Source organism: Plecotus auritus (genome assembly GCF_963455305.1).
Source record: "Plecotus auritus genome assembly, chromosome: 2".
Lineage (NCBI taxonomy): Eukaryota > Metazoa > Chordata > Mammalia > Chiroptera > Vespertilionidae > Plecotus > Plecotus auritus.
Genome location: NC_137771.1, coordinates 145,143,625 through 145,171,517, shown reverse-complemented (window position 1 = coordinate 145,171,517; position 27,893 = coordinate 145,143,625). Strand labels below are relative to the sequence as shown.

The window sequence follows — 27,893 nt, the reverse complement described above, 5'->3', positions numbered from 1 at the left end:
TGGTCATGGTGATATAAAGTACAGTATAGGGAAGATAGTCATAAACAATAATATTCTGTTTTTTAATCCTTACCCAAGGATATGTTTTTTTTAATTGATTTCAGAGAGAGAGAAATCAATGTGAAAGAAAAACATAAAAGGTTGCCTCCCCTTTGTTCCCCAACCAGGGATTGAACCCAAAACCTAGGTTTGTGCCCTGACCAGGAATCGAACTTGCAACCTTTCTGGTGTACAGGACAATGTTCCAACCAACTGAGTCACTCGGACAAGGCTAGTCAATATAACTACGTATGATGTCAGATGGGGGGTACAAGATTTATTGAGATGATCACTTCGTAAGTTATATAATGTCTACTTACTGGGGTGTATACTGAAACTAATGTAATATTTTAGATCAACTGCAATCTTACCTAATAATAGACAAATATGTAAATTGACTGTACCTTCGCTATGCCACCAGCCAATCAGGAGTCAGATGCAAATTAACCCAACAAAGATGGAAGTTAATTTGCATACTCCATGGCAACGACCCAGGTGTTCCGCCCCAGCCCCGGTCTCTCAGGGCCTCTGGCAGCGTGGGAAGGAGGGGCCGGAGCGAAAAGAGGCGGCCCCGGGGCCTGAGTGGAAAGGGGCTGGGCAGGAGTGGAAAGGCGGTGCCGGCAGCCAGGGAAAGGGAAGCCCATTCTAGCATGAATCTTGGTGCATCGGGCTTCTAGTTAAAAATAAAAAGTGAGTTAAAAAATAAAATAAATTACAAGATGAAGACTTGAGCTTACCAGCCACCAGTTAAACCTAATTTCTTGAACTTGCTTCTACTCTACCTTATGCCTAAGCCACTCCCTCCACTCATTTTCAAGGCAGCAGCAAGGACCAACCAACCATTTCAGTGACTTCGGTAAATTCTTGTTTGCTCTTTGTCTAATAACGTCATTACTTTGTTTACTGTTTCCTAGATAGTTTAATAAACTGTCAATAAACCATCTACCTATAACACTACAATGTTCTCATTCCTTTTTAAAGATTGAATTTGCAATAACCCATATTCCATCAAATATAAGAAAAAATAATCTGTAATTATGTTATGAAGATGTACTTTATGTAGCTCCAAAGGGAAAAAGCAGAATTATTTGTAAAGTTATAAGAAAACATATTTTGTTACAATATGAGACTTTTTTAAAAATTAGAATCCTTCAACTACAGAGTAGCTTCAACAAAAAAATATCAAATCTTCTCTTATTGGATCTATTTAACAGTAGAACTAGATGACCTCTTGGAGATGGCATAGAAAGTTTTTAGCAATATATTTTATAAGATAACCTTAAAGCTTTAATCCAAATAAAGTTGCTTATTTTAACATGTTTATATATATATTAGGCATTCATACATATATTTTCAAAAATATACTAAATATTAATTTATAAATACATCTTGTAGAGAGCGCTTGAGAAGGCACGTGTGCATTCTTTAATTATTGTCAGCTGAACCCAAGGCGACAGGCAAAGCCACGTCCTGGGAACGTGCTTTGCCAAAAAGGCAAGGGTGTTATCAGCTTAACCTTCATTTCAGCCCAGGTGTCAGGTAGTGGGTTTTGATATGTAAATCCAGTCAAACACCAGGAATGCTCAGGCCTACTCAAGAATGCAAATAATCTCCTTTGTCTTGACTTTTGGTGAAACTTCCTGGTATTTGGGAGTATAAAATAAACATGCTGTAGCCGAAACCAGTTTGGCTCAGTGGATAGAGCATCAGCCTGCAGACTGAAGGGTCCCAGGTTCAATTCTGGTCAAGGGCACGTACCTTGGTTGCGGGCACATCCCCAGTAGGAGGTGTGCAGGAGGCAGCTGATCGATGTTTCTATCTCATCGATATTTCTAACTCTCTATCCCTCTCCCTTCCTCTCTGTAAAATATCAATAAAATATATTTTAAAAAATAAAAATAAAAATAAATAAATAAATAAATAAACATGCTGTATCAGCTCTGGGTCACTGTCTCTCCAGCAGAAGAGGACAGCGGTCCACCCGGTTCCCAGCTTTTCCCTTCCATTTTGTGTCTTGTCTCTTTCTTTCTTTATTTCTAAATCCCCAGCCGCCTCTACTCAGGAATTGGACCTGCACTCTAGCCGCGCTGGACACAGAAAAGAGAGAAATATTTTTACATCAACATCTTACATATATTTAAGAGTATAATACATGTAATATTGTATACTAAGTACAATGAAGAAAATAAACTGTGGTATAAAAATTTTTTTAAATAAAAATAAGTACCAATATTGCTTATAAGCACTGATGCAAAAATCCTCAACAAAATACTAACAAACCAAATTTGATATCATAGTAAAAATATTATATACCATGGCCAGGTGGGATGTATTCCTAGAATGCAAGGATGGTTCAATACACAAAAATCAATCAATGTAATAAATTATCTATATATATAAAAGGCTAAGTGTCCGTCTGTCCAACCGGTAGCTATGACATGCACTGACCACCAGGGGGCAGACAATTAATGTAGGAGCTGCCATGACCCACACTGGCCATTTAAAAATAAGCGGCACCACGGACCTGGCACCAACAAACCAACACTTGGCTATCCCGTGGGACACAGGCCCTGCCACCACCCTGGAGCAACACCCTACCAATTCGCAGCCAATGCTGCCAAGACCCCATGGCGTAAAATATGGCCCACAGCTCAGCCCAGAAACGCTGTGGGCACCGGGTAATGACATCACGTAGCAACACCCGGCTACCCCTCCCTAGTGGCTAGCATCCTTAGAGTTTCTTCAGCCAGGAACCCAACTTGCTTTATAGCCAGGTGCAAGCAATCTCTTCCTGGTGCCAATCGCATGCGTGTGTTTTGATCTGTCATTGTAGGTCGTGAATTTGGTTGACACTTCTATTATAGAGAAAGGGCGAACAGCAATATTAAAATATTTCTTCTAATTAAAATATTTCTTCTGATTTCCTTTCAACGTGCACAGATCCATTCACTGGGACACTAGTATTAACATATTGAGGGGGGGTGGGAAACACATGATCATCCCAACTAATACAAAAAAAGCATTTGACAAAGTTCAATATCCTTGCATGGCAAAAAGACGCAACAGCCCAGCCAGCATGGCTCAGAGGTTGAGTGTTGACCTATGAACCAGGAGGTCACAGTTCAATCCCCAGTCAGGGCACATGCCTAGGTTGTGGGCTCAATCCTCAGTGTGGGGCATGCAGGAAGCAGCCGATCAATGATTCTCTCTCATCACTGATGTTTCTATCTCTCTCTCCCTTTCCCTTCCTCAATGAAATATATTCCTCAATAAAAATATACTTTTTTAGAATACTTACCGGACAACCAAGATGGCGGCATAGGTAAACACCTGAACTTGCTGCCACGCACAACCACATCAAAACTACAACTAAATGACAAAACGAATATCATCCAGAACCACAGGAAGTCTGGCTGAGTGGAAATTCTACAACTAGAAGGAAAGAGAAAAGCGCATTGAGTTCGGTAGGAGGTGCGGAGGTGTGGAACTGTGGAGGTACAGAGGCACATGCGAAAGGGGCTGGCAACTGGGTACACTGCTGTCTTTTTCAATCGGGAGGGAGATACAAGCTCCCGACTGCTCTGAACTCCAGTTTCAGGTGAGACTCTGGGGACCCAGACTCATACGGAGAGAAACTGGACTGTCTGGCATCAGGCCAGAACACGAGGGCGGCTTTCTCTCAGAGGTGCTTGCAGGGATCATTGTTCCTGAAAGGTGCCACAGGACACAGAGACCCAAGGACGTCTTCGGGGCAGGGCTTATGGGCAGCCATTGCTGTTTGCTCCACCCTGGTGATTCCCTGAGACCCTGCCCCTCCCAATTTACAACCCCACCCAAGTTGTATGCAGAGGCACTTGCATATGAATGGCCTGGCCTTTTGCAATCTAACAAACTGCAGCAGGATCAGAGAGCCCCAGAGCTTCCAAAAGAAGACCCAAGGCTCCACAGCAGCTTACACTGCTTCACAGCTGGGCTTCATCTGGGCACCTCCAAACCCCAAACAAAGAGGAAGAATCTACAGATCTCTCTGTAGCTCCTGCTGTGTGGCCTCAGGCAGTGGCTGACTTTGCACCTCCTTGGACATCCAAGAGCCAGTGTACCCAGTGGTCAGAGCAGACCATCCAGATTACAACTCTTCACATCCATAAGAGACACACTCAGGGGGCAGACTCAGTGAGCACCAAAGCCCCACTGAAGTCAGTCCTGCCCCATAAGGGTGTCTCCAGCACAAAAGTTCTCCCATTGTAGACACAACTAGTCCTCACAGCCAATTGGCCTGGAGGTCAATTCCTCCAGTGATACCAACAACAATCAAGGCTTAACTACAACAAGACTTCATTCAGCCCACAAAGGGGTACACCAAGAGTGTCTATCTCAGGTAATTAGGGAGGCTGAGCCACTGGGCCCTATAGGACACCTAGCACACAAAGCCACTCTATCAACACAGGGAAGCAATCAAAACGAGGAGACAAAGAAACAGGTCACAAATGAAAGAAATGGACGAAAGCAAATGACTGGATATAGAGTTCAAAACCACGGTTATAAGGTTACTCAAGAATCAAGAATCTTCTAGAAACCTCCAAGAAATACAGTGAGACCGTCAAGGATATGAAAAAGACCAACTAGAAATTAAGCATACACTGACTGAAATAAAAAAAAATATACAGAGATCCAACAGCAGACTGGAGGATCCCAAGAATCACGTCAAAGATCTGAAATACAAAGAAGCAAAAAACACCCAACCAGAAAAGCAAAAAGAAAAAATCATCCAAAAATATGAAGATAGTGTAAGAAGCCTCTGGGCCAACTTCAAGCATACCAACATCCAAATTATGGGGGTGCCAGAAGAAGAGAGAGAGCAAGATACTGAAAACCTAATTGAAGAAATAATGACCAAAAACTTCCCATACCTGGTGAAAGAAATAGACTTACAAGTCCAGGAAGCTCAGAGAACCCCAAACAAAAGGAATCCAAAGAGGAACACAACAAGACACAAAAGACAAAGAGAGAATATTAAAAGCAGCAAGAGAAAAACAGTTAGTTACCTACAAGGGAACAACCATACGAATTGTCAGCTGATTTCTCAACAGAAACTATGCAAGCCAGACGGGAGTGGCAAGAAATATTCAAAGTGATGAACAGCAAGAACCTACAACCAAGATTACTCTACCCAGCAAAGCTATCATTCAGAATTGAAGGTCAGATAAAGAGCTTCACAGATAAGAAAAAGCTAAAGGGGTTCATCACCGCCAAACCAGTATTATATGAAATGCTGAAAGGTATTCTTTAAGAAGAGGAAGAAGAAGAAAAAGGTAAAGATAAAAATTATGAACAACAAATACATATCTATCAACAAGTGAATCTAAAAATCAAGTGAATAAAAAAGCTGATGAACAGAATAAACTGGTGGATATAATAAAATCAGGGGCATAGAAAGGGAGTGGACTGACAATTTTTTGGGGGGAAAGGGGTGTAGGGGGTGTGGATAGAGAGTGGACAAAAATCATACACCTATGGATGAGGACAGTGGGGGTGGGGGAGGTAAGGCAGAGGGTGGGGTGGGAACCGGGTGGATGAGAGCTATGGGGGGAATAAAGAGGAACAACTGTAATAATCTGAACAATAAAGATTTATTTTAAAAAATGAAAAAAAAAGAATGATATACAGAGATCCAACAGCAGTCTAGAGGATCCCAAGAATCAAGTCAAAGATTTGAAATACGAAGCAAAAAACACCAACCAGAAAAGCAAAAAGAAAAAGAATCCAAAGATATGAAGGTAGTGCAAGGAGCCTCTGGGACAACTTCAAGCGTACCAACATCCGAATTATAGGGGTGCCAGAAGAAGAGAGAGAACAAGATATTGAAAACCTATTAGAAGAAATAATGACAGAAAATTTCCCCTACCTGGTGAAAGAAATAGACTTACAAGTTCAGGAAGCACAGAGAACCCCAAACAAGAAGAATCCAAAGAGGACCACAACAAGACACATCATAATTAAAATGCTAAGGGCAAAAGACAAAGAGAGAATCTTAAAAGAAGCAAGAGAAAAACAGTTAGTTACCTACAAGGGAGTACCCATACAACTGTCAGCTGATTTCTCAACAGAAACTATGCAGGCCAGAAGGGAGCAGCAAGAAATATTCAGAGTGATAAATAGCAAGAACTATAACCAAGATTACTCTACCCAGCTAAGCTATCATTTAGAATTGAAGGTCAGATAAAGAGCTTCACAGATAAGAAAAAGCTAAAGGGGTTCATCACCACCAAACCAGTATTATATGAAATGCTGAAGGGTATTCTTTAAGAAGAGAAAGAAGAAGAAAAAGGTAACGATAAAAATTATGAACAACAAAATGACAACAAATACATATCAACAAGGAATCTAAAAATCAAGTTAATAAAAAATCTGACGAACAGAATAAACTGGTGAATATAATAGAATCAGTGGCATAGAACAGGAGTGGACTGACAATTCTCAGGGGGGAAGGGGGTGTGGGAAGAGACTGGACAAAAATCGTACAACTATGGACGAGGACAGTGGGGGAGATAAGGGCAGGGGGTTGGGTGGGAATCGGGTGGAGGGGAGCTATGGGGGGAAAAAAGAGGAACAACTGTAATAATCTGAACAATAAAGATTTATTTTAAAAATATATTTTTAAGTAAAAAAAAAAACACTCAACAAATTAGGAACAGAGGGAAACTACTTAAACATAACGAAAGCCATATATGAAAAACTCAGTGAACATCATACTTAATAGTAAAAGACTGAAATCTTTTCTTCTAAACTCAAAAATATGAAAATATGCCCACTTTTATCATTTTTATTCAACAGAGTACCTCAGGATGTTACTTTATTTGGAAATGTTGATTTTACAGAAGTAATCATGTTAAAATCACATCAACAGTTTGGGCCCTAATACATTATGACTGGTGTCCTTATAAAAATGGCAGATTCGCCTGGCCAGCATGGCTCGGTGATTGAGTGTCAACCTAGGAATGAACCAAGAGTTCATGATTCAATTCCCAGTCAGGGCACATGCCGGGTTGCACAATCCCCAGTGTGGTGCATACAGGAGGCAGCCAATCAGTGCTTCTCTCTCATCATTGATGTTTTTATCTCTCTCTTCCTCTCCCTTCTTCTCTGAAATCAATAAAAATATATTTTAAAATAATAAATATGTAAATAAATAAAAAACAGCAAATTGAATACAAAAATAGGCTTACACAGAGGGAAGATGATGTGAAGACACATAAGAGAATATGTAAACATGGAGGATTGCAGTGACACATCTAAAAACCAAGAATTGTCTGAAGAAGATAGGAAAAAGACATGGAGCAACCCTTCCCTAATGCCTTGAGGAAGCATGGCCCTGAAGGCACTTGATTCACAGGAAATGTGAACCAATTAAACAATCAAACCAAAAAGCAGAGATTATCAGAACAGATGAAAAATAAAGATCTGCTATGTTCTAAAAATTTGTTTTACCCTCCCCCCACCAAAAGAAATTCTCTATGTTAAAATCCTACCCTCAAAAGTGATCACATTAGGAAGGGGGGCCTTTGGGAGGTAATAAGATCATGAGCCCTCATGAATGGGGTTAGTACTCTTATATAAGAGGCTCCAAAGAAACCCCTCCACCTTGTGAGGAAAAACACAGAGAAAAGATAGCCATCTATAAATCAGGAAGCCCTCAGCAAACACTGAATCTGTCAGTACCATGATCCTGGATTTCCCAGTCTCCAGATTATAAAAGACTAGAGCAGGGGTGGGCAAACTTTTTGACTCGAGGGCCACAATGGGTTCTTAAACTGGACCGGAGGGCCAGAACAAAAGCATGGATGGAGTGTTTGTGTGAACTAATATAAATTCAAAGTAAAGGAGCGGAGGGGAGAGCAAGAGAACCCTCCGCTCTTTCAGCTTCGCGGGCCGGATAGAACAGCCGAACGGGCCGGATCCGGCCCGCGGGCCGTAGTTTGCCCACGGCTGGACTAGAGGCTGGTGCACTCGGGGTGGGGGTGGGGGGCCTCAACCCAGATTACAAGAGGGCACAGGCCAGGCCAAGGGTGCACGATCAGTGCCAGGGAAGGATGCGGGAGGATGGCCACACAGAGGAGGGCTCCAGGGCATGTCCGGCCTGTCTCACTCAGTCCTGATCAGCTGGACCCCAGCAGCAAGCTAACCTACCAGTTAGAGCATCTGCCCCCTGGTGGTCAGTACATGTCATAGCAATCAGTTGAGCGCCTTAGCATATCATTAACATATTACGCTTTGATTGGTTGAACGGCCGACCGAACAACCGGACACTTAGCATATTAGGCTTTTATTATATACTAGAGGCCCGGTGCAAGAAAATTCATGCACTGAGGGGGGGGGGCCTCAGCCCAGCCTGCCCCCTCTCACAGTCCAGGAGCCCTCAGGGGCGGGAAGTGACCCAGTGATCAGGGGAAGGCGACGCCCCTATCACACCTCTGCTGCTGCCACTGCTGGCAGCGCAAGCCTCGGATGGCCCTGGTTACCTGAGCCTCAGGCAGCCCTGGGCGGCTGGGCAGCTGCCATCCGAGGCTTGCCTGCACCTCAGGCTGGCCCTGGGCTGCTGGGGGGCTGACGGGTGTGTGGGACTCCAAAGGCAGTCAATTAGCATATTCCCTCCTTATTGGCTATGGGCACCACCATCTTTTGCGATGGCGTGAGGGTCAATTAGCATATTCCCGCTTTATTAGATAGGAAGTGTGTGTTGTTTTTAAGTCACCCAGTCTATGGTATCTTGTTATAGCAACCCAAAAAGATGAAGACAAGATCCAAATATATGCTCTCAACAAGAGACACACTTGTGCCCTAACTGGTTTGGCTCATTGGTTCAGTGTCAGCCCACAGATTAAAGGATCACGGGTTCAATTCCAATCAACGGCACACGTGCCGGCTCAATCTCCGGCCCCAGTCGGAGCACATTCGGAGGCAAGCAATCAATGTGTCTCTCTCACATAGATGTTTCTCTATCTCTCTAAAAAAGAAACTCATCGAAAAAAATGTCCTAGGGTGAGGATTAACAAAAAGAGAGAGAGACAGAGAGAGATTTGGGATTCAAAGAAATGCATAGGTTCAAAATAAAAAATGAAAAAAGATATACCAGGCAAGTGGCAACCTAGTAGCTGTATAAATATCAGTCAAAATAGGCTTAAGAGTCCTGCCAGGTGGCTCAGTTGATTACAGCACTGTCCCAATATGCCAAGGTTGCAGGTTTGATTTCTGATCAAGGCACATACAAGACACAACCAATGAATGCATAAATAAGTGGAACACAAATCCATCTCCCTTCCTCTCTCTCTCTCTCAAAATAACTAACCAATTAATTTTTGAAATAGGCTTTAGAAGGAAAAAATGCTAGCAGAGACAATAAGGGAAAATCCCTTAGGAAAGGCTTACTTCATCAGGAAGCTATCCTATCTAATAAAAGAGTAATATGCAAATCAACCATCACTCCGCTATACCCAAAAGCCATGCCCACCAGCCAATCAGGAGCGAGTATGCAAATTAACCTCAACCAAGATGGCTGCAGCCACAGAGTGAGCAGGAGGCTTGGGTTTCCCCGGTAATGGAGAAAACCAAGCTTTCTGCACACCCTGGCTGGCCCAGGCCTCCATTCAAGGCTACAAAGTTTCAATTATAGAAGATAAATGAATCCCAACAAAAATGGCTGTGGTTATGGAGCAAGCAGAAGGCTTGGCTCCGCTCAAGACTACGAAGTTTCAATTATAGAAGATAAATAAGTCCCAGATACTAGGGCCTCTGCTTGGGTCGCCGGGGGGCGTGGCTGGCATGCAAACCATCACATGCCCCTCGCCCAGGCCGCCCCATGCCCCAAGGGAACCCCCACCCTGATCCGGGACACCCTTCAGGGCAAACCAGCTGGCCCCTACCCATGCACCAGGCCTCTATGCTATCTAATAAAAGAGTAATATGCAAATTGACCATCACTCCAACACATAAGATGGCTGCCCCCATGTGGACACAAGATGACTGCCAGAAGATGGCCAGCAGGGGAGGGCAGTTGGGAGGGACCAGGACTGCAAGGAAGGGCAGTTGTGGGCAATCAGGCCAGCAGGGAAGGGCAGTTGGGGTGGACCAGGCCTATAGGGGAGGGCAGTTAGGGGAGATCAGGCCTGCAGGGGAGGGCAGTTAGGGGCAATCAGGCTGGCAGGGGAGCAGTTAGGCATCAATCAGGCTGGCAGGGGAGTGCTTAGGGGGTGATCAGGCTGGCAGGCAGAAGCAGTTAGGGGCAATCAGACAGGCAGACAGGCGAGCAGTTGAGAGCCAGCAGTCCTGGATTGTGAGAAGGATGTCCGACTGCCCGTTAAGTCATGTTGATGTAATGTGCAGCATGGTAACTATAGTTTATACAATATTGTATATTTGAAAGTTGCTAAGAAAGTAAATATAAAAGTTCTCATCACACAAAAAAAGTGTATCTACATGTGGTGATATTAATTAGACTTATGTCCAAAAGAAGCAGAACAAAGAAAATAAGATTGCAGACAGTCCTCGGGTTACATCAGACTCAACATATGTCCTTTCATGGTTACATGGCCTTCTCCCATTTATTTATATTAAAAAAAAAGTTCCATCGTTTCAATGTATGTACATATGTGCTTTATATTTTTTATTATTTATTTACCACAAGTAAAGGTCAGGAATTGTTATCTTTCTTTTAAATTTTTTTTACTGTTTCACTTCATTACTGCTCTGTATGTGCTCCATGTGAGTGACATAAGTGCTTATGTAGGTGGGTTCCAACTTACAGCGAAAATCGTGTTACATCGTGCCGTAGGAATGGATCTCCAATGTAAACCAAGGACCTACTGTATAATGAAATAAATTAAGTAGAATATGGAAAACCAATAAAGTTGATGAAACCAAAAGTTGGTTCTTTGAAAAAATTCAGCAAAATTAACAAATCTATAGGTAGAATGAACATAAAAAAGACTCAAATTACTAAAATCAGGAATGAAAGAGGAATCATCACTAATAATTCTACAGGAATTAAAAGGATTACAAGGGAAGAACCAAGATGGCGGCATAGGTAAACACCTAAACTGCTGCCTCGCACAACAATTTCAAAACTTACAACTAAAAGACAAAACGTCTAGCCCTAACCAGTTTGGCTCAGTGGATAGAGCGTCAGCTTGTAGACTGAAAGGTCCCAGGTTCGATTCCGGTCAAGGGCATGTGCCTTGGTTGCGGGCACATACCCAGTAGGGGGTGTGCAGGAAGCAGCTGATCGATGTTCCTCTCTCATCGATGTTTCTAACTCTCTATCCCTCTCCCTTCCTCTCTGTAAAAAATCAATAAAATATATTAAAAAAAAAAAAAAAAGACAAAACGTCTATCACCCAGAACCATGGGAAAGCTGGCTGAGTGGAAGTTCTACAACTAGAAGGAAAGAGAAAAGAGCATTGAGACATGCACAAGCGCTGAAAAGCTGAGGTACGGAGGCGCGCAAATCGGGCTGGCGGTGGGCAACTGGGTGCGCTACTTTTTTCAGCCCGAAGGGAAACAAGCTCCCGATTACTCTGAACTCCAGTTTCTAGGGAGACACTGGGGACCCAAACTCCTATGGGGAGAAGCTGGACTGTCTGCCATCGGGTCGGAAAGTGAGGGTGGTTTTCTTGCAGAGGTGCACGCAGCAATCATTGTTTACTGCGCTGGGGCGCAGGACACAGGGACTAGGAAACGCGGAGACGCAGAGATGGCTGACTGGCAGCCATCGCTGTTTGCCACGCCCTAGCCTAGTGACTCCCTGAGACCCTGCCCCGCACAATCTACAAACCCACCCAAGCTCCACGCAGCGGCTTTTGCATATAAATGGCCTGCCCTATCGCAGCTTAACCTACAAACTGCAGCTCTGGTCAGACAGCTCCAAAACCTCCAAACCCCAAGCAAAGAGGAGAAAACTGTAGTTCTCGCTGTAGCTCTTGCTGGGTGGCCAGCTGACTTGCACCATTGGAGATCCAGAGGCTAGTATATCTAGTGGTCAGTGTGAGGCGACACCAGATTTCAACTACTCACATCCATAAGTGACACATTCAAGAGGCAGACTCAGTGAGCACAAAAGCCCCACTGAAACAAGTCCTGCCCCATAAGCGTGTCTCCAGCACAGTAGTTCTTCCATTATAGACACAGCGGGTCCTCACAGCCAATTGGCCTGGAGGTCAATTCCTCCCAGTGTACCAACAGCAATCAAGGCTTAACTACACCAAGACTTTGCACTCAGCCCACAAAGGGGTGCACCAAGAGGGTCCACCTCAGGTGATAGGCTGAACCACTGGTCACCTACCACAGAAAACCACTCCATCAACACAGGGAAGCAGCAAAATGCAAAGACAAAGAAACATGTCATGAATGAAAGAAATGGAGGAAAGCAAACTACTGGACATAGAGTTCAAAACCACATTTATAAGGTTACTCAAGAATCTTCTAAAATCCACCGAGAAACTTGATGAGACCTCCGAGGAGCTTAGTGAGACCTTCAAGGACCTTAATGAGAATGCCAAAAAAATGGAAAAGGACCAGTCAGAAATTAAGCATACACTGTCTGAAATAAAGAATATACAGAAATTAAACTGTAGATCAAAGGACCCCAAGAATCAGACCGAAGATGTGAAATATGAGGAAACAAAAAACACCCAACCAGAAAAACAAAAAGAAAAAAGAATCCAAAAATATGAAGATAGTGTAAGGAGCCTCTGGGACAACTTCAAGCATACCAACATCCAAATTATTGGGGTGCCAGAAGAAGAGAGAGAGCAAAATATTGAAAACCTATTCGAAGAAATAATGACAGAAAACTTCCCATACCTGGTGAAAGAAATAGACTTACAAGTCCAGGAAGCACAGAGAACCCCAAACAAGAGGAATCCAAAGAGGACCACACCAAGACACATCATAATTAAAATGCAAAGGGCAAAAGACAAAGAGAGAATCTTGAAAGCAGCAAGAGAAAAACAGTTAAGTTACCTACAAGGGAGTACCCATATGACTGTCAGCTGATTTCTCAACAGAAACTATGCAGGCCAGAAGGGTGTGGCAAGAAATATTCAAAGTGATGAACAGCAAAAACCTACAACCAATATTACTCTACCCAGCAAAGCTATCATTCAGAGTTGAAGGTCAGATAAAGAGCTTCACAGACAAGAAAAAGTTAAAGGAGTTCATCACCACCAAACCAGGATTATATGAAATGCTGAAGGGTATTCTTTAAGAAGAAGAAGAAGAAAAAGGTAAAGATAAAAATTATGAACAACAAAATGACAACAAATACATACCTACGAACAAGTGAATCTAAAAATCAAGTGAATGAAAAATCTGATGAACAGAATGGACTGATGAATATAATAGAATCAGGGACATAGAAAGGGAGTGGACTGACAATTTTCAGGGGGCCGAGGGTGTGAGGGGTGCGGGGTGCGGGAAGAGATTGGCCAAAAATCTTACACCTATGGATGAAGACAGTGGCGGAGGGTAAGGGCATGGGGTGGGGTGGGGAATCAGGTGGAGGGGAGCTATGGGGGAAAAACAAGAGGATCACCTGTAATAATCTGAACAATAAAGATTTATTTAAAAAAATAAATAAATAAAATAAAAGGATTACAAGGGAATACTATGAACAAATATATGACATCAAATTAGATAACATATAAAACGTAATTCCTAGCAACACAAGCTACCAAAACTGATTCATAATAATAAAAAAATCTGAATACAACTAGAACAAGCAAAACTTGATTTGTAATTTGAAAACTGCACACATACACAAAGCTTAATGAGCAGATGGCTTCACTGGTGAATTCTATCAAACTTTATTTTTTTACCAAATTCTTCTTTAAAGAAGAATAGTACCAATTTTTCAAAAACTCTTCCAAAAAGCAAAGGAAGAAAGAATATTTCCCAACTCATCTACAGGCCAGAATTAGCTTGATACCAAAGCCAGACAAAGATAACATAAGAAAACTACAGATGAATTTCCCTTCTGAATACAAGCATAAAACATCCTCACCAAAACCCTACTAAGTTGAATTCATCAATACATAAAAGGGATCATAAATCAGATTCAAGTGGTATTTATACCAGGAATGCAAAGTTGGTTTAAGATCTAAAAATCAGTCTATGTAATGTATTGTTTTAATAAAAGATACAAATTACATTATATAAATACAGAAAAGGAATTTGACAAAATCCAACACACATTCATATTAAAAAGCCTCCAAAAAATTAGGAATAGAAGATTACTTGCTCAACATGAAAAAAGGCGTATCTTAGTCTGTTTGGGTTGCTATAACAAAATACCATAGACTAAGTAACTTATGAACAAGAATCATTTATTTCTCACTGTCTGGAGGCTGGGAAGTCAAAGAGCAGAGTGCCAGCAAACATTTCAGGTTCTAGTGAAGGCCCTCTTCCAGGTTGTAGACTGCCGACTTCTAACTGTGTCCTCACATGGGACTAGGAAGCTCTGTGGGGTCTCTTTTACTTTGTGTGTGTATGTGTGTGGAGTCTCTTTTACAAAAGAACTAATCCCATTCATAAGGGCTCCACTCTCATGCTTTAAACACCTCCCCAAACACCCTACCTCCAAATACTACCACATGGGAGATAAAGATTTCAACATATGAATTTTCACGAGACACAAAAATAACAGGGCATCTATAAAAAAAAAACGTATAGCTATTCTTTGACAATGAGGTATCACCTCACACCTGTCAGAATGGCTACCATCAAGAAATCAACAAATGACAAGTGCTGGCGAGGATGTGGAGAAAAGAGAACTCGAGTACATTGCTGGTGAGAATGCAGACTGATGTAGGCATTATGGAAGACAGTACGGAGTTTCCTCAAAAATTAAATATGTAACTCCCATTTGACCCAGTGATCCCACTTCTAGGAATATAACCCAAGAAACCTGAAACACCAATCAGAAAGGTTATATGCACCCCTATGTTCATAGCAGCACAATTTACAATAGTTAAGATCTGGAAATAGCCCAAATGCCCATCAGCAGATGAGTGGATAAAAAAGCTGTGGTATATTTATACCATGGAATACTATGCAGCTGTAAAAAAGAAGGATCTCTTACCCTTTGAGACAGCATGGAGGGACCTGGAGAGTATTATGCTAAGTGAAATAAGCCAGTCAGAGAAAGACAAATATCACATGATCTCACTCATAGGTGGAATCTAATTAACAAAATAAACTGATGAACAGAGTGGATCCAGAGACATGGAAGCATGGAACAGAGTGCAGAATCTCAGAGGGAAGGTGGGGGAGGGTGGTTGGGTGGGAGGTAATCAACCAAAGACCTTGTATGCATATATGCATAACCCATGGACACAGACAATAGGGTGCTGAAGGCCTAGGGTGGGGTGCGGGGGCAGGCTGGAGGGAGTCAATGGGGGGAAAAGGAGGACATATGTAATACTTTCAACAATAAAGGTTTTTTAAAAATAAAAATAAATTTTTAAAAACACTTCTCTTTGTTTTAAAAACATGGTGATTATGGTCACTGCTGTGCTCTTAGGTCAATATCTACTACTATTAAATTTCAAAAATATTTTTTTTTATCTTCTAACAATGTCATTAATGGACATGATAGTACTAACAGAGATAACAGCCTGAAAATTGGTAACTTTGGAACATAAATCACACGTGGTAAATTCTATAAGAAAAGCCAAACAATTGCCACTTTAAGCTGGGATGATGATTTAGGAAAGAACTGAAAATATTAGAGATACTGCCAGAAAATTAAAAGGCAATATTAAAGAAATAATAGATTGACATCCTCAAAGAAACTGTTCCCACCACTTAAAAAGCATTCATATAGAAAAATGAGACTTGAATTATATAAATTTTGAAGTATGCAAAGTTTTTAGGATATCTCTCCCATAAAATAAAACAACCTGGTTCGTGCAAACCCTCAGAAAATGTTGGCTAATTTCATTAAAAATGATTCCTCTACTTCTAGTATTCCATCTCTCAAATTAAATATGACTTTTGACATGTGCATAATAATCTTTGGAGAAACTAAGTCTATAAACTGAGTTAGTAGTTATTCTGAGGCTCAAAGCATAATCATTGCATATTTGTCATGACAATTTATCCCTTGTATGGTAGAAGGTTAGGAGGTATATAAACTTCTATGGAGTCACCAATATATTTTTATATTTCCTAAAGACAAGGGAGAATAAGACTAAGTACTCTGACATAAATGCAAGAATTCCAATTAGCCTTCTAATTTGTGTGGTCTCCCAGTAATTGTAAATTTTACCTTGCTGTTATCATTTTTTATTCATTTGCTATTCTAAAAGAGAAAACTCAATACCCTTTTGTCAAATAACAACTTTCTAATCATTTACTGATGTCCAACCCTTATATGTTCTAAGTTCCTTCTGATAATAATCACAATCAGAATCCCCATATATATAATTCCAGTATATTCACATTTCATTAATACTATGACTATAGAACCCCAGTTGATAAATGGAGCATCTTTTTCACTGCAGATGACAAATGATAAATCAAGCATTATAATAAGTCTATATGTAACGCTTGCATTATCTGCTAAAGCTTATCAAGATGTTCCAAATGCACAAATACAAGGAGTTAAGGTAACTTATAATTACAGAAAGACAGAGCTTGTAAGGAAGCTTAGAGGCCATTGAATCTAATCCTTATATTTTAAAGGTTGTTTTAATTGAGATCCAAAGAGAACAAATCCATCACCCATTATCACACTAATTATACATAGTATAAGCCCATCCTAGTCACATACACATGTATCTTACCTTTCTGATGATGTCTTAGAAGTGACAGGACGCCCACGGACACCTTTTTTACTTTTACGGTCTAGAGAAAGGATGTTGTTTCTTCGGCTTCTTTCCCACTAGGGAAAAAAAATGGAATTTTAATAATAAACATAGCAATCCTATATAATAAAACACTAATATGCAAATCAACCAAACGCTGAACAACCGGTTGCTATGATGTGCACTGACCACCAGGGGGCAGACGCTCAATGCAGGAGTTGCCCCCTGGTGGTCAGTGCACTCCCACAGGGGGAGCACCGCTCAGCCAGAAGCCGGGCTCATGGCTGGCAAGTGCAGCGGCTGTGGCAGGAGCCTCTCCAGCCTACGCTGCAGGTAGGCAGTAAGGAGTGAGGGGTCCCGGACTGCGAGGGGTCGCAGGCTGGGCTGAGGGACCCTCCCCCCGCCCCAAGTGCATGAATTCATGCAGTGGGCCTCTAGTATGATAATAAAAAGTCACTTAAATGTTTGTTTTATTTAGAAATTCAAAATAAACAGTCAAATTCATAGCTGTTCACAAAGAGAAGAAAATGCAATCTACAAAACAATTGGCTCTTTTGCTAGTATAGAAATATAAATCCACCAAAAAGTAGTAAAAATAAATTTTAACAAGTTCAAGGTAGCTTTAGTTAGAAAATCAACATTTTGAAATTCTAGAGCTTATATAACTATGAAAATTTTTGCCTGTGACTAAAGGAAATAATAAAAATTATTACATGGAAAGTTAAATAGTGGCTATGATTCTGAATTACCTGAGCTTATAACGTTTGGAAGGGATTAAAATTGGTTTCCTATGAATTGCTGCATGGAAATTTTTAGGGAAGAATCGACATCTTACTGACAGAAGTAGGGTTTTTTTATTTTTTTTTAAGAGAATTATTTTATTTTATTTTTTTAATTGATTTCAGAGAGGAAGGGAGAGGGAGAGAGAGACAGAAACATCCATGATGAGAATCAATGATCGGCTGCCTCCTGCATTACCCACACTGGGGATCGAGCCTGCAACCCTGACATGGAATCGAACTGCAACCTCCTGGTTCATAGGCCGACGCTCAACTACTGAGCCACTCTGACTTGGCCAGAGTTTAGATTTAATCTGACCATAAACAAAAGTTGAAATTGATTTATTTAATATACAGTGTGAATCTAGACAAATAAATTATTTCTCTTATTTCTATGCATTAGTCTCCTGTTCGAAAACAAATGTAATAGTAGCTTATCTCACAAGGATGCATAATGATTACATACATAGTAAATTTAAAACACTCTCTTCCTTGAAGAGATATTTGTACAGCCATATTCATAACAGCATTGTTCACAACAGCTAAAAGGTGGAAGCAAATCAACTGTGTCCCCATCAATGGATGAATTGATAATCAAAATGTAGTATGCTCATACAATGAAATATTATCTGCCATTGAAAAGAAAGGAAATTCTGACATGTTTTAACATAGATGAAACTTGATGACTATGAAATAACAGAAAAAAACATTTCGGTCTCTGCCCCCAGCTCCTGACACAGAGCTTCTAAAGACCCTTGAAAATTGTCTAAGCGATAAGAGAACAAAGTACATAGTACATGTCAGCAACAACATAACTTTTTTTATTTTCCAAATATTTTCAATTCATGGTTGATTGAATCCACAGATGTGGAACCCACAGATATGGACGGCCAACTATATATAATATATATAATTTGTATTCCACAATAAATTCAATATACTAAAACATAAAATAAAATATATAAATGCAAAGAGACAAAATTTTCTTAAAATAATAGTTTTTGCTCAGTTGAAGTGGCTCAATTGGTTAAGCGTAGTCCTTCACACCAAAAGGTTGCCAGTTCAATTCCCAGTCAGGGCATATACCTGGATTGCAGGTTCAATTCCCAGTAAGGGCATGTACAGAAGGCAACCGATCAATGTTTCTCTCTCACATTGATGTTTCTCTCTGTCTATCTATCTATCTCTCTCTCTCTTCCTTCCCCTCTCTATGTCCTAGGGTGGGGATTTAAAAGATAATAATTTTTCTCTTCCTATTAAATTGACAACAATCTTACTGTGTGATAACACCCAGTGCTAGTCAGTTTGTAGAAAACAAGAGCTCTCATTGGTGGCAATATAAATTAGTGCAAATTGTCTGTGTGACAATTTTGCAATTTATTAAAGTTTAATATAAAAATTCCTTAGACCTAGTAATCCCACTCAAAAATGGTTCCCTATATATGAAAAATGATGTTCACTGCAACATTGTCACTATTAGTAAAACTGGAAAAAAAACAAACATCAGTGGGGAGTGTTCAGGAGGCAGCCAGTCGATGTCTTTCTCTCATCAATGTTTCTATTTATCCCTCTTCCTCTCTCTCTAAAAACAATTTTAAAAACATATTTAAAAAATTTGTTCCATTCTCCAGCTCTCCCAACAAAAGGACTTTTTAAAAAAATGAAAATAGCCCTAACCAGTTTGGCTCAGTGGATAGAGCATCAGCCTGCGGACTGAAGGGTCCTGGGTTCAATTCCAGTCAAGGGCATTGTGCCTTGGTTGCGGGCGCATCCCCAGTAGGAGGTGTGCAGGAGGCAGCTGATTGATGTTTCTCTCTCATCGATGTTTCTAACTCTCTATCCCTCTCCCTTCCTCTCTAAAAAATCAATAAAATATATTTTTTAAATGAAAATAATTTGTGCAAGGCAAGAGCAAAAATCCTATCTAATAAAAGAGTAATATGCAAATTAACCATCACTCCGCTACACCCACAAGTCACGCCCACCAGCCAATCAGGAGCAAGTATGCAAATTAACTCCAACCAAGGTGGCTGTGGCCACGGAGTGAGCAGGAGGCTTGGGTTTCCCCAGCAATGGAGGAAGCCAAGCTTTCTACACACCCTGGGGGGCCCAGGCCTCCACTCCAGGCTACAAATTTCAATTATAGAAGATAAATAAATCCCAACAAAAATGGCAGCAGCCACGGAGCTGGAGAGAGCAGGAGCCTTAAGTTGCCCCTGGCAATGGAGGAAGCCAAGCCAAGCTTTCCGCACACCGTGGCGGGCCCAGGCCTCCACTCAAGGCTACAAAGTTTCAATTATAGAAGATAAATAAACCCCAACAAAAATGGGTGCAGCCATGGAGCAAGCAGAAGGCTTGGCTCCGCTCCAGGCTACAAAGTTTCAATTATAGAAGATAAATAAATCCCAGATACCTGGGCCTCCTCTTGGGTTGCCGGGGGGAGTGGCCGGACTGCACACCACCACAGGCCCCTCGCCCAGGCCACCCCATGCCCCAAGGGAACCCCCTACCCTTATCCCAGACACCCTTCAGGGCAAACCAGCTAGCCCCCACCTATGCACCAGCCCTCTATCCTATCTAATAAAAGAGTAATATGCAAATTGACTGTCACTCCAACACACAAGATGGCTGCCCCTATGTGGTCAAAGATCCTGCCCCCATGTGGACACAAGATGGCCGCCACAAGATGGCCAGCAGGGGAGGGCAGTTGGGAGGGACCAGGCCTGCAAGGGAGGGCAGTTGTGGGTGATCAAGCCTGCAGGGGAGGGCAGTTAGGGGTGACCAGGCTGGCAGAGGAGGGAAGTTGGGGGCAACCAGGCCTGCAGGGAAGGGCAGGTGGGGGGGACCAGGCCTGCAGGGGAGAGCAGTTGGGGGGGACCAGGCCTGCAGGGGAGGGCAGTTAGGGGCAAACAGGCTGGCAGGGGAGCAGTTAGGCATCAATCAGGCTGTCAGGGGAGTGGTTAGGGGGTGATCAGGCTGGCAGGCAGAAGCCGTTAGGGGCAATCAGGAAGGCAGGCAGGCGAGCAGTTGGGAGCCAGCAGTCCTGGATTGTGAGAAGGATGTCCCAGATTGGAGAGGGTGCAGGCTGGGCTGAGGGACACCCCGCCCATCATGCACGAGCCTCTAGTAATACATAAAAAATACTATCTTAAGCCTCATTATGAGAATCTGCAATAATGGTTAATACTGATAAAATTAAAGTCCCAATTTATAATCAAAATATCTTTTGGAAAAACAATTGTGTTACCCTTTAAAATAAACCCTCTCAAATTTACAAAACAAGAATAAAAGAGCATCCGATTCTAATAAGCTTAATGTTCTCATATATTTAATTTCTTTTACAATGATATTTGCATTTGATGAAGAAAAATAATGCATAATAAGGTGTACTTATATTTAAACGAAAGACCTTAACCTCAAAGCATCATTTCAACATATACCTGAAATAAACTAATTTAAAACCTACAAATAAATAACAACAACAAAATACAAAAGGACATATAAGAAAATAAAAAATTCAGTTTCACTAAAATGTTTTAAGCACACCAATAACACAATATACTTAAAAGAACTAAGTTTTTATTTACCCCCTGCAAAGGGAGATCCCACCGTTCTGAGCTTCTGAGTTTGGACAGTGGTGATTTCACATGAACATCTTCTGGTTTTGCATCTAATATCTTTGTTATCTAAAACCAGAATGAGAAAATAATCAATTTAATTAAAATATAAATAAAAGCTGAATTAGCTAACAGAACCATTACCCTGCATTAATATTTTGCTATTAGTTGTAAAGAGTTTTAAACTAGTGCTTAATTTATAGGCAGTTAAATTTAATTTTATTTTTAAAAACCTCATTCAATATAAAGGTCAATAAATGAATATCACAATAGCTCCATAAATATTCTCTTACCTATAGTCTCTTCCCCTTCTAATCTTTCAAAGGCTATCCTCATAGTTCTCTAATACACCAATCCAAGTATGGCTACAATACTTAAACTATAATAATGAAACCCGTTACTTATAGATAAAATTCTTAACAATCTAGGCTTTCACATCACTTACACATAAACACAACCATCTTCAAACACGTCACATATCTCAATAACTTTGCATGAACTACTCCCTCAATCTAGAATGCCCTTTCCTCTGTCTCTCCCTTGTGAAATACTTCAGATTCTGCTCAAATTATTCTTTTATCCATATAACCATCACTCATATTTATACATTTCTTGGTTGCTTCTTGTATGTACCCTGACCAGGCACATATAAGAAACAATACACCGAAGTATTCCTTTCTCTGGGTATTAGTACTTGGTAAATTAATATTACATTATTTATATTACATGTAGCACACTATATTATAACTATTTGTCTACTTGTCTATTTTCCTCTCCAGACTGTGGATGTTCTTAAAGAGAGGGCCCTCATTAAGTCACCTTTATTATTATTTTTACACTTAGTCACCTTTATATTTCCAATGTGTATGGCTCATGATATGCTGAATAAACAATTAATCCATCTTAGCCATAAGTTAGAAATCATCTATTTTTAACTTAAATAACTTTCATATTAAGGGAAAGTTATCAATAATGGTTAAGCATAAAGTTCCATCTACAAAATAAAGCATATAATGAGCACTATGTGAACTACAAACAGTGACAATCTAAATTAATTTCAATGAGAGTAAAGCATAAGTCAAAAGGACAGAATAAATTTGAAGAAAATGTATCTCAACTCTTTTATTTCATGAGAAACTCTGAATTAATCTTCCTGTGTACCAGTAATTTCTTAATTATACCTATTCTGTATAGCAATGTACCTCTTTGCCCTGACCGGGTAGCTCAGTTGGTTTGAGCATCGTCCCATTATGCCAAGGTTGCAGGTTCAACCCCCAGTCAGGGCACATACAACAACCAAGGAATGCATAAATATGTAGAACAACAGATATTTAACTTTCTCTCTTTCTCTTTTTTTTTTTCTCTCTCTCTCTAGTCCCCTCTCTCCCTAAAATTAATAAAAATAAACAAATACTTTAAAATATATAATTGGAATTTACATAAACTAAATGCATGTATCTTGTGACTACACTGTAGTCCATATGAGTATGGTTACCCTTAACAGTGACTTGTGTCCTTTTAACCACTTCTCAAATCTCTTATTATATTTTCTATTTTAGAGGCTAAGACACATTCTCTTCTCCTAACAATAAATTGGAATACTATTTGATTGTGGGCTGTCTCGTTCTAAATATCAGAATGATTCATAATTTGACCCTAATCAAAGATTAGTCATGTCCAAAGATTTAAAATCTATTATAGTAGGAGCACCTAAATATATATATATAAAAAAAAAAGCTCTTGGAGGTCTTTAAGGGAGAGATGGACAAGCAATACAGTCATAATAGGGGACTTTACCACTCCACTGACATCAATGGATAGATTTTCCAGACAAAAAATCAACAAGGAGGAGGAAAACCAAGATGGCGGCATAGGTAAACACCTAAACTGCTGCCTCGCACAACAATTTCAAAACTACAACTAAAAGACAGAACGGACACCATCCAGAACCGCAGGAAAGCTGACTGAGTGAAAATTCTACAACTAGAAGGATAGAGAAAAGCTCACAGAGAATTGGAGGTACGGCAAAGGGTCTTTGTGCGCGCAGAGAGGAAGGGCGGCTGAGAGCCTGGCTGACTTTCTCTGGCGGAAGGGGGAAGGGAGCCCCCGACCGAACTGAACCCCGGTTCTGACTGCACTGAAACCCTGTTCCGGGCGAGCCCCTGGGGACCCACGCTCTTGTGGGGGGAGTCTGGACTCTCGGGCTGAGACTCAGGAGCCGGGGAAGGCGGAGGACTGAAAGTCCGCTCGCGCCAGTGCGCACAAAGGCTGCGGAGGCTGCCACAGGCTTTCCCTGGTGGAAGGGAGTGAGAGGCTCCTGACGGCACTGAACCTCAGTTCTGACTGAAGTGAGCCCCAGTTCTGACTGCAGTGAACCCCAGTTCCAGGCGAGCCCCTGGGGACCCACGCTCTTGTGGGGGGAGTCTGGACTCTCGGGCGGAGACTCAGGAGCCGGGGAAGGCGGAGGACTGAAAGTCCGTGCGCGCGCGCCAGTGCGCACAAAGGCTGCGGAGGCTGCCACAGGCTTTCCCTAGCGGAAGGGAGTGAGAGGCTCCTGACGGCACTGAACCTCAGTTCTGACTGTAGTGAGCCCCAGTTCTGACTGCAGTGAACCCCAGTTCCAGGCGAGCCCCTGGGGACCCACGCTCTTGTGGGGGGAGTCTGGACTCTCGGGCGGAGAATCGGGAGCCGGGAAGGCAGAGGACTGAAGGCACACACGTGCGCGCAAGGGCAAGGCTGACTGGAAGCCAAGACTGAGACTCCACCCCATCCAAGCTGAGCACAGAGGCTATTGCAATTTGGCAAGTCTAATCCTATAAGGCTGTCTCCAGCACCGAACTTCTCCCAGCATAGACACAGCTGATCCTTACAGCCAACTGGCCTGGAGGTCAATTCTTCCCAGTTACACCAACAACAATCAAGGCTTAATTACAACAAGGCTGTACACACAGTCCACAAAGGGGTGCACCAAGAGTGTCCACCTCAGGTTAACTGGGGAGGCAGACCCACTAGGCCAAATTGGAAACCTAGCACACAAATCTACCAACCCAGGGAAGCAGTGAAAATGCGGCGTCTAAGAATCAGATCACAAACAAAAGAAATGGAGGAAAACAAACGACTGGACATAGAATTCAAAACCACAGTTATAAGGCTTTTTAAGAATATCCTAGAAAAGGCCGATAAATATAACGAGACCCTCGAAGAGATGAAAAAGGACCAACTAGAAATTAAACATACACTGACTGAAATAAAAAATATTATACAGAGACCCAAAAACAGACAAGAGGAACACAAAAATCAAGTCAAAGAATTGAAATACAAAGAAGCAAAAAACACTCAACCGAAAAAGCAAAAAGCAAAAAAAAAAATCCAAAAAATTGAAGATAATGTAAGAAGACTCTGGGACAACTTCAAGCGTACCAACATCAGAATTATGGGGGTGCCAGAAGAAGAGAGAGAGCAAGATACTGAAAACCTATTTGAAGAAATAATGACCGAAAACTTCCCCCACCTGGTGAAAGAAATAGACTTACAAGTCCAGGAAGCCCACAGAACCCCAAACAAAAGGAATCCAAAGAGGACCACACCAAGACACATCATAATTAAAATGCCAAGAGCAAAAGACAAAGAGAGAATATTAAAAGCAGCAAGAGAAAAACAGTTAATTACCTACAAGGGAGCACCCATACGACTGTCAGCTGACTTTTCAACAGAAACTATGCAGGCCAGACGGGAGTGGCAAGAAATTTTCAATGTGATGAGTAGCAAGAACCTACAACCAAGATTACTCTACCCAGCAAAGCTATCATTCAGAATTGAAGGGCAGATAAAGAGTTTCACAGACAAGAAAAAGCTAAAGGAGTTCATCACCACCAAACCAGTATTATATGAAATGCTGAAAGGTATTCTTAAAGAAGAGGAAGAAGAAAAAAGGAAAGATAAAAATTATGAACAACAAATACATATCTATCAACAAGTGAACCTAAAAATCAAGTAAATTAAAAACCTGAGGAACAGAATAATCTGGTGAATATAATAGAATCAGGGGCATAGAAAGGGAGTGGACTGATAATTCTCAGGGGGAAAGGGGTATGGGGGGGTTCATAAAGAGACTGGACAAAAATCATACACCTATGGATGAGGACAGTGGGGGGTAGGTAAGGGCAGAAGGTGGGGTGGGAAATGGGTGGAGGGGAGCTATGGGGGAAAAAAGGAGAAATAATTGTAATAATCTGAATAAAGATTTATTTAATAAAAAAAAAAAAATCAACAAGGAAACAGCTACCTTAAATGGCACACTAGATCAGATGGATTTCATTAACATTTACAGAACATTTACCACAAAGCTGCACAATATGCATTCTTCTCAAGTGCACACAATACATTCTCAAAGACAGACCACATGTTAGAACACAAAATAAGTCTCCACAAGTTCAAGAAGACTGAACTCATATCAAGCATCTTCTTGGGTCACTATGGTATAAAACTAGAAATCAACAATAAAAACACTGAAAAACATTAAACAAGTGGAGGCTAAATAACATGTTACTAAACAATGAATGGGTTAACAATGAAATCAAGGAAGAAATCCAAAGATAACTTGAAAAAAATGAAAATGACCACAGTCCTCAGTCCACATATCAGGTGAGAAATGAGGCAGACATAAGTTGAAGTACATCCATGAGACCTAGAGTGAGACCAAACATGAATTTTGAAGACTGGGCCTTGTGAAATTATCAGCTAGGACACGGCTAACTTCTGACACCGCTGCAGCCAAGAGATCATGGACACCTGCCAGCCAAGGTTACAAGCCCTACTCTCACTCGAGGAATACCACCTCTAGAGACTATTGCCACCTCCTTCTGTGACCAGGCCTCATCGTCCCTCTGACAGAGAGCAAGGATCTCTTGGCTCTGAAGGAAAACCTTCATCCCACCTCAGCATGAAGCAGTTATAAAAGAGACCTTGTGACCATTTTCTCTGAAAGAATTCAGAGACGAAATCCTTAGACAGACCTGAGCAGATCAAGGATGATGGGCCAACCTTAGGAGAAATGGATGAGAGCCTGAGGCATGCTTCTCACGACTCCAACTGCTCTGAAGCTGGCAATGGAGGAACCTATGTAGAACTGACCTTTACTTTTTGCTGAGTAGGAGTTGGGACACCTATTAATAACATATAGAATTGCCCTAACTGGTTTGGCTCAGTGGATAGAGCATCAGCCTGCAGACTCAAGGGTCCCAGGTTTGATTCCGGTCAAGGGCATGTACCTTGGTTGCGGGCACATACCCAGTAGGAGGTGTGCAGGAGGCAGCTGATCGATGTTTCTAACTCTCTATCCCTCTCCCTTCCTCTCTGTAAAAAATCAATAAAATATTTAAAAAAAAAACACCTGTGTCATAAAATTTCTTTTAAAAAAATAATAATAATATATAGAATTATTTTGGGAACTTATATTCAGGAACCTTTATATGTTGGAACCCACTGTCTGGGAAAAAGATGCAAGGATGTTTCCTCTAAAGCAAGCATGTCAAACTCACGGCCCATGGGCTGCATACAGCCCACAACGAATATTTTTGCGGCTCAGCCAATATAACATTATGTAAGAAATGTTTTAATAAAAATTTCGTAACTTAATTTTTACAATATCCTGTTATACATAATCCTATATAATAAAAGCCTAATATGCTAAGTGTCTAACAGCTCGTTCGACAAGTCCCTATGATGTGCACCGACTGGTAGGTTAGCTTGCTGCTGGGGTCCGGCCGATCAGGACTGGGTGAGACGGGCCGGACATGCCCTGGAGCCCTCCCGTGGTCCCTCCCTGGCCCAATCGTGCACCAGTGGGGTCCCTTGGCCTGGCCAGCGCCCTCTCACAATCTGGGATTCCTCAGGGATGTCGGAGAGCCGGTTTCGGCCTGATCCCCGCAGGCCATGATTGTGAGGAATTTCCGTGCACCGGGTCTTTACTTATTAATAATGAACTACAACATTCGCTAATGACTGATTACTATAATCATGTTGCATTCATTTCCCTTACGCTCCTTACATGCAGGTGTACCATTTCTCTTCACTAATACTAGCAGTGAATATTTTAGCAGCTAACTGCCACGTCATTAGTCTTGTACTGATTTGTTTGGTGTGTGCAAGAGGAAACATTTTGCTTTCAGATAACAAGAAAAATAGATTTGCATTATGCTTATTAATTTGTGCAGTTATTTTAGTGTCTGGTGAGTTAATGTTCAAGAAAATATATTAATTTTTATTAAAATGTTCTATTATTTTATGTTAACGATTACTCATCTATTTCAACCCTTTGTATCCAGCATGTCTCTATCAAAATAAACCTACGTTTCTATGAAAATTGAAGCTTTTGTTTCTTTTGCGACCCACATAAACTCAAACCTTGTTTATTTGGCCCATGTTAGCCTTTGAGTTTGACTTGCTTGCTCTAAAGGTTACAGCAGTAGTTCCCTGTGGCAAATGTCTGACTCTTACTGAGTATTCTAGTTATTGTCTTTCAGTATCTAATAACTACCATATGAATTGTTCTGATAATATTACCTTCCCTTATAGTAATGGACATACTAAGCTGCTGGCTG

The 27,893-nt window shown here is 41.3% G+C and overlaps 1 protein-coding gene across 9 annotated transcripts in view; it reads right to left on the bottom strand.

The window, feature by feature from the left end:
• Positions 1-27,893, bottom strand: part of SENP7 (SUMO specific peptidase 7) — a 215,885-nt gene that overhangs the window by 134,170 nt on the left and 53,822 nt on the right. For all 9 annotated transcript variants that reach the window (XM_080655696.1, XM_080655703.1, XM_080655700.1 and 6 more), the window contains 2 exons: positions 21,262-21,360; positions 16,875-16,972 (listed from right to left, as the gene is read on the bottom strand). In XM_080655696.1, the coding sequence (XP_080511822.1) occupies positions 16,875-16,972; positions 21,262-21,360 (197 nt within the window). The remainder of the gene's footprint in view (positions 1-16,874; positions 16,973-21,261; positions 21,361-27,893) is intronic.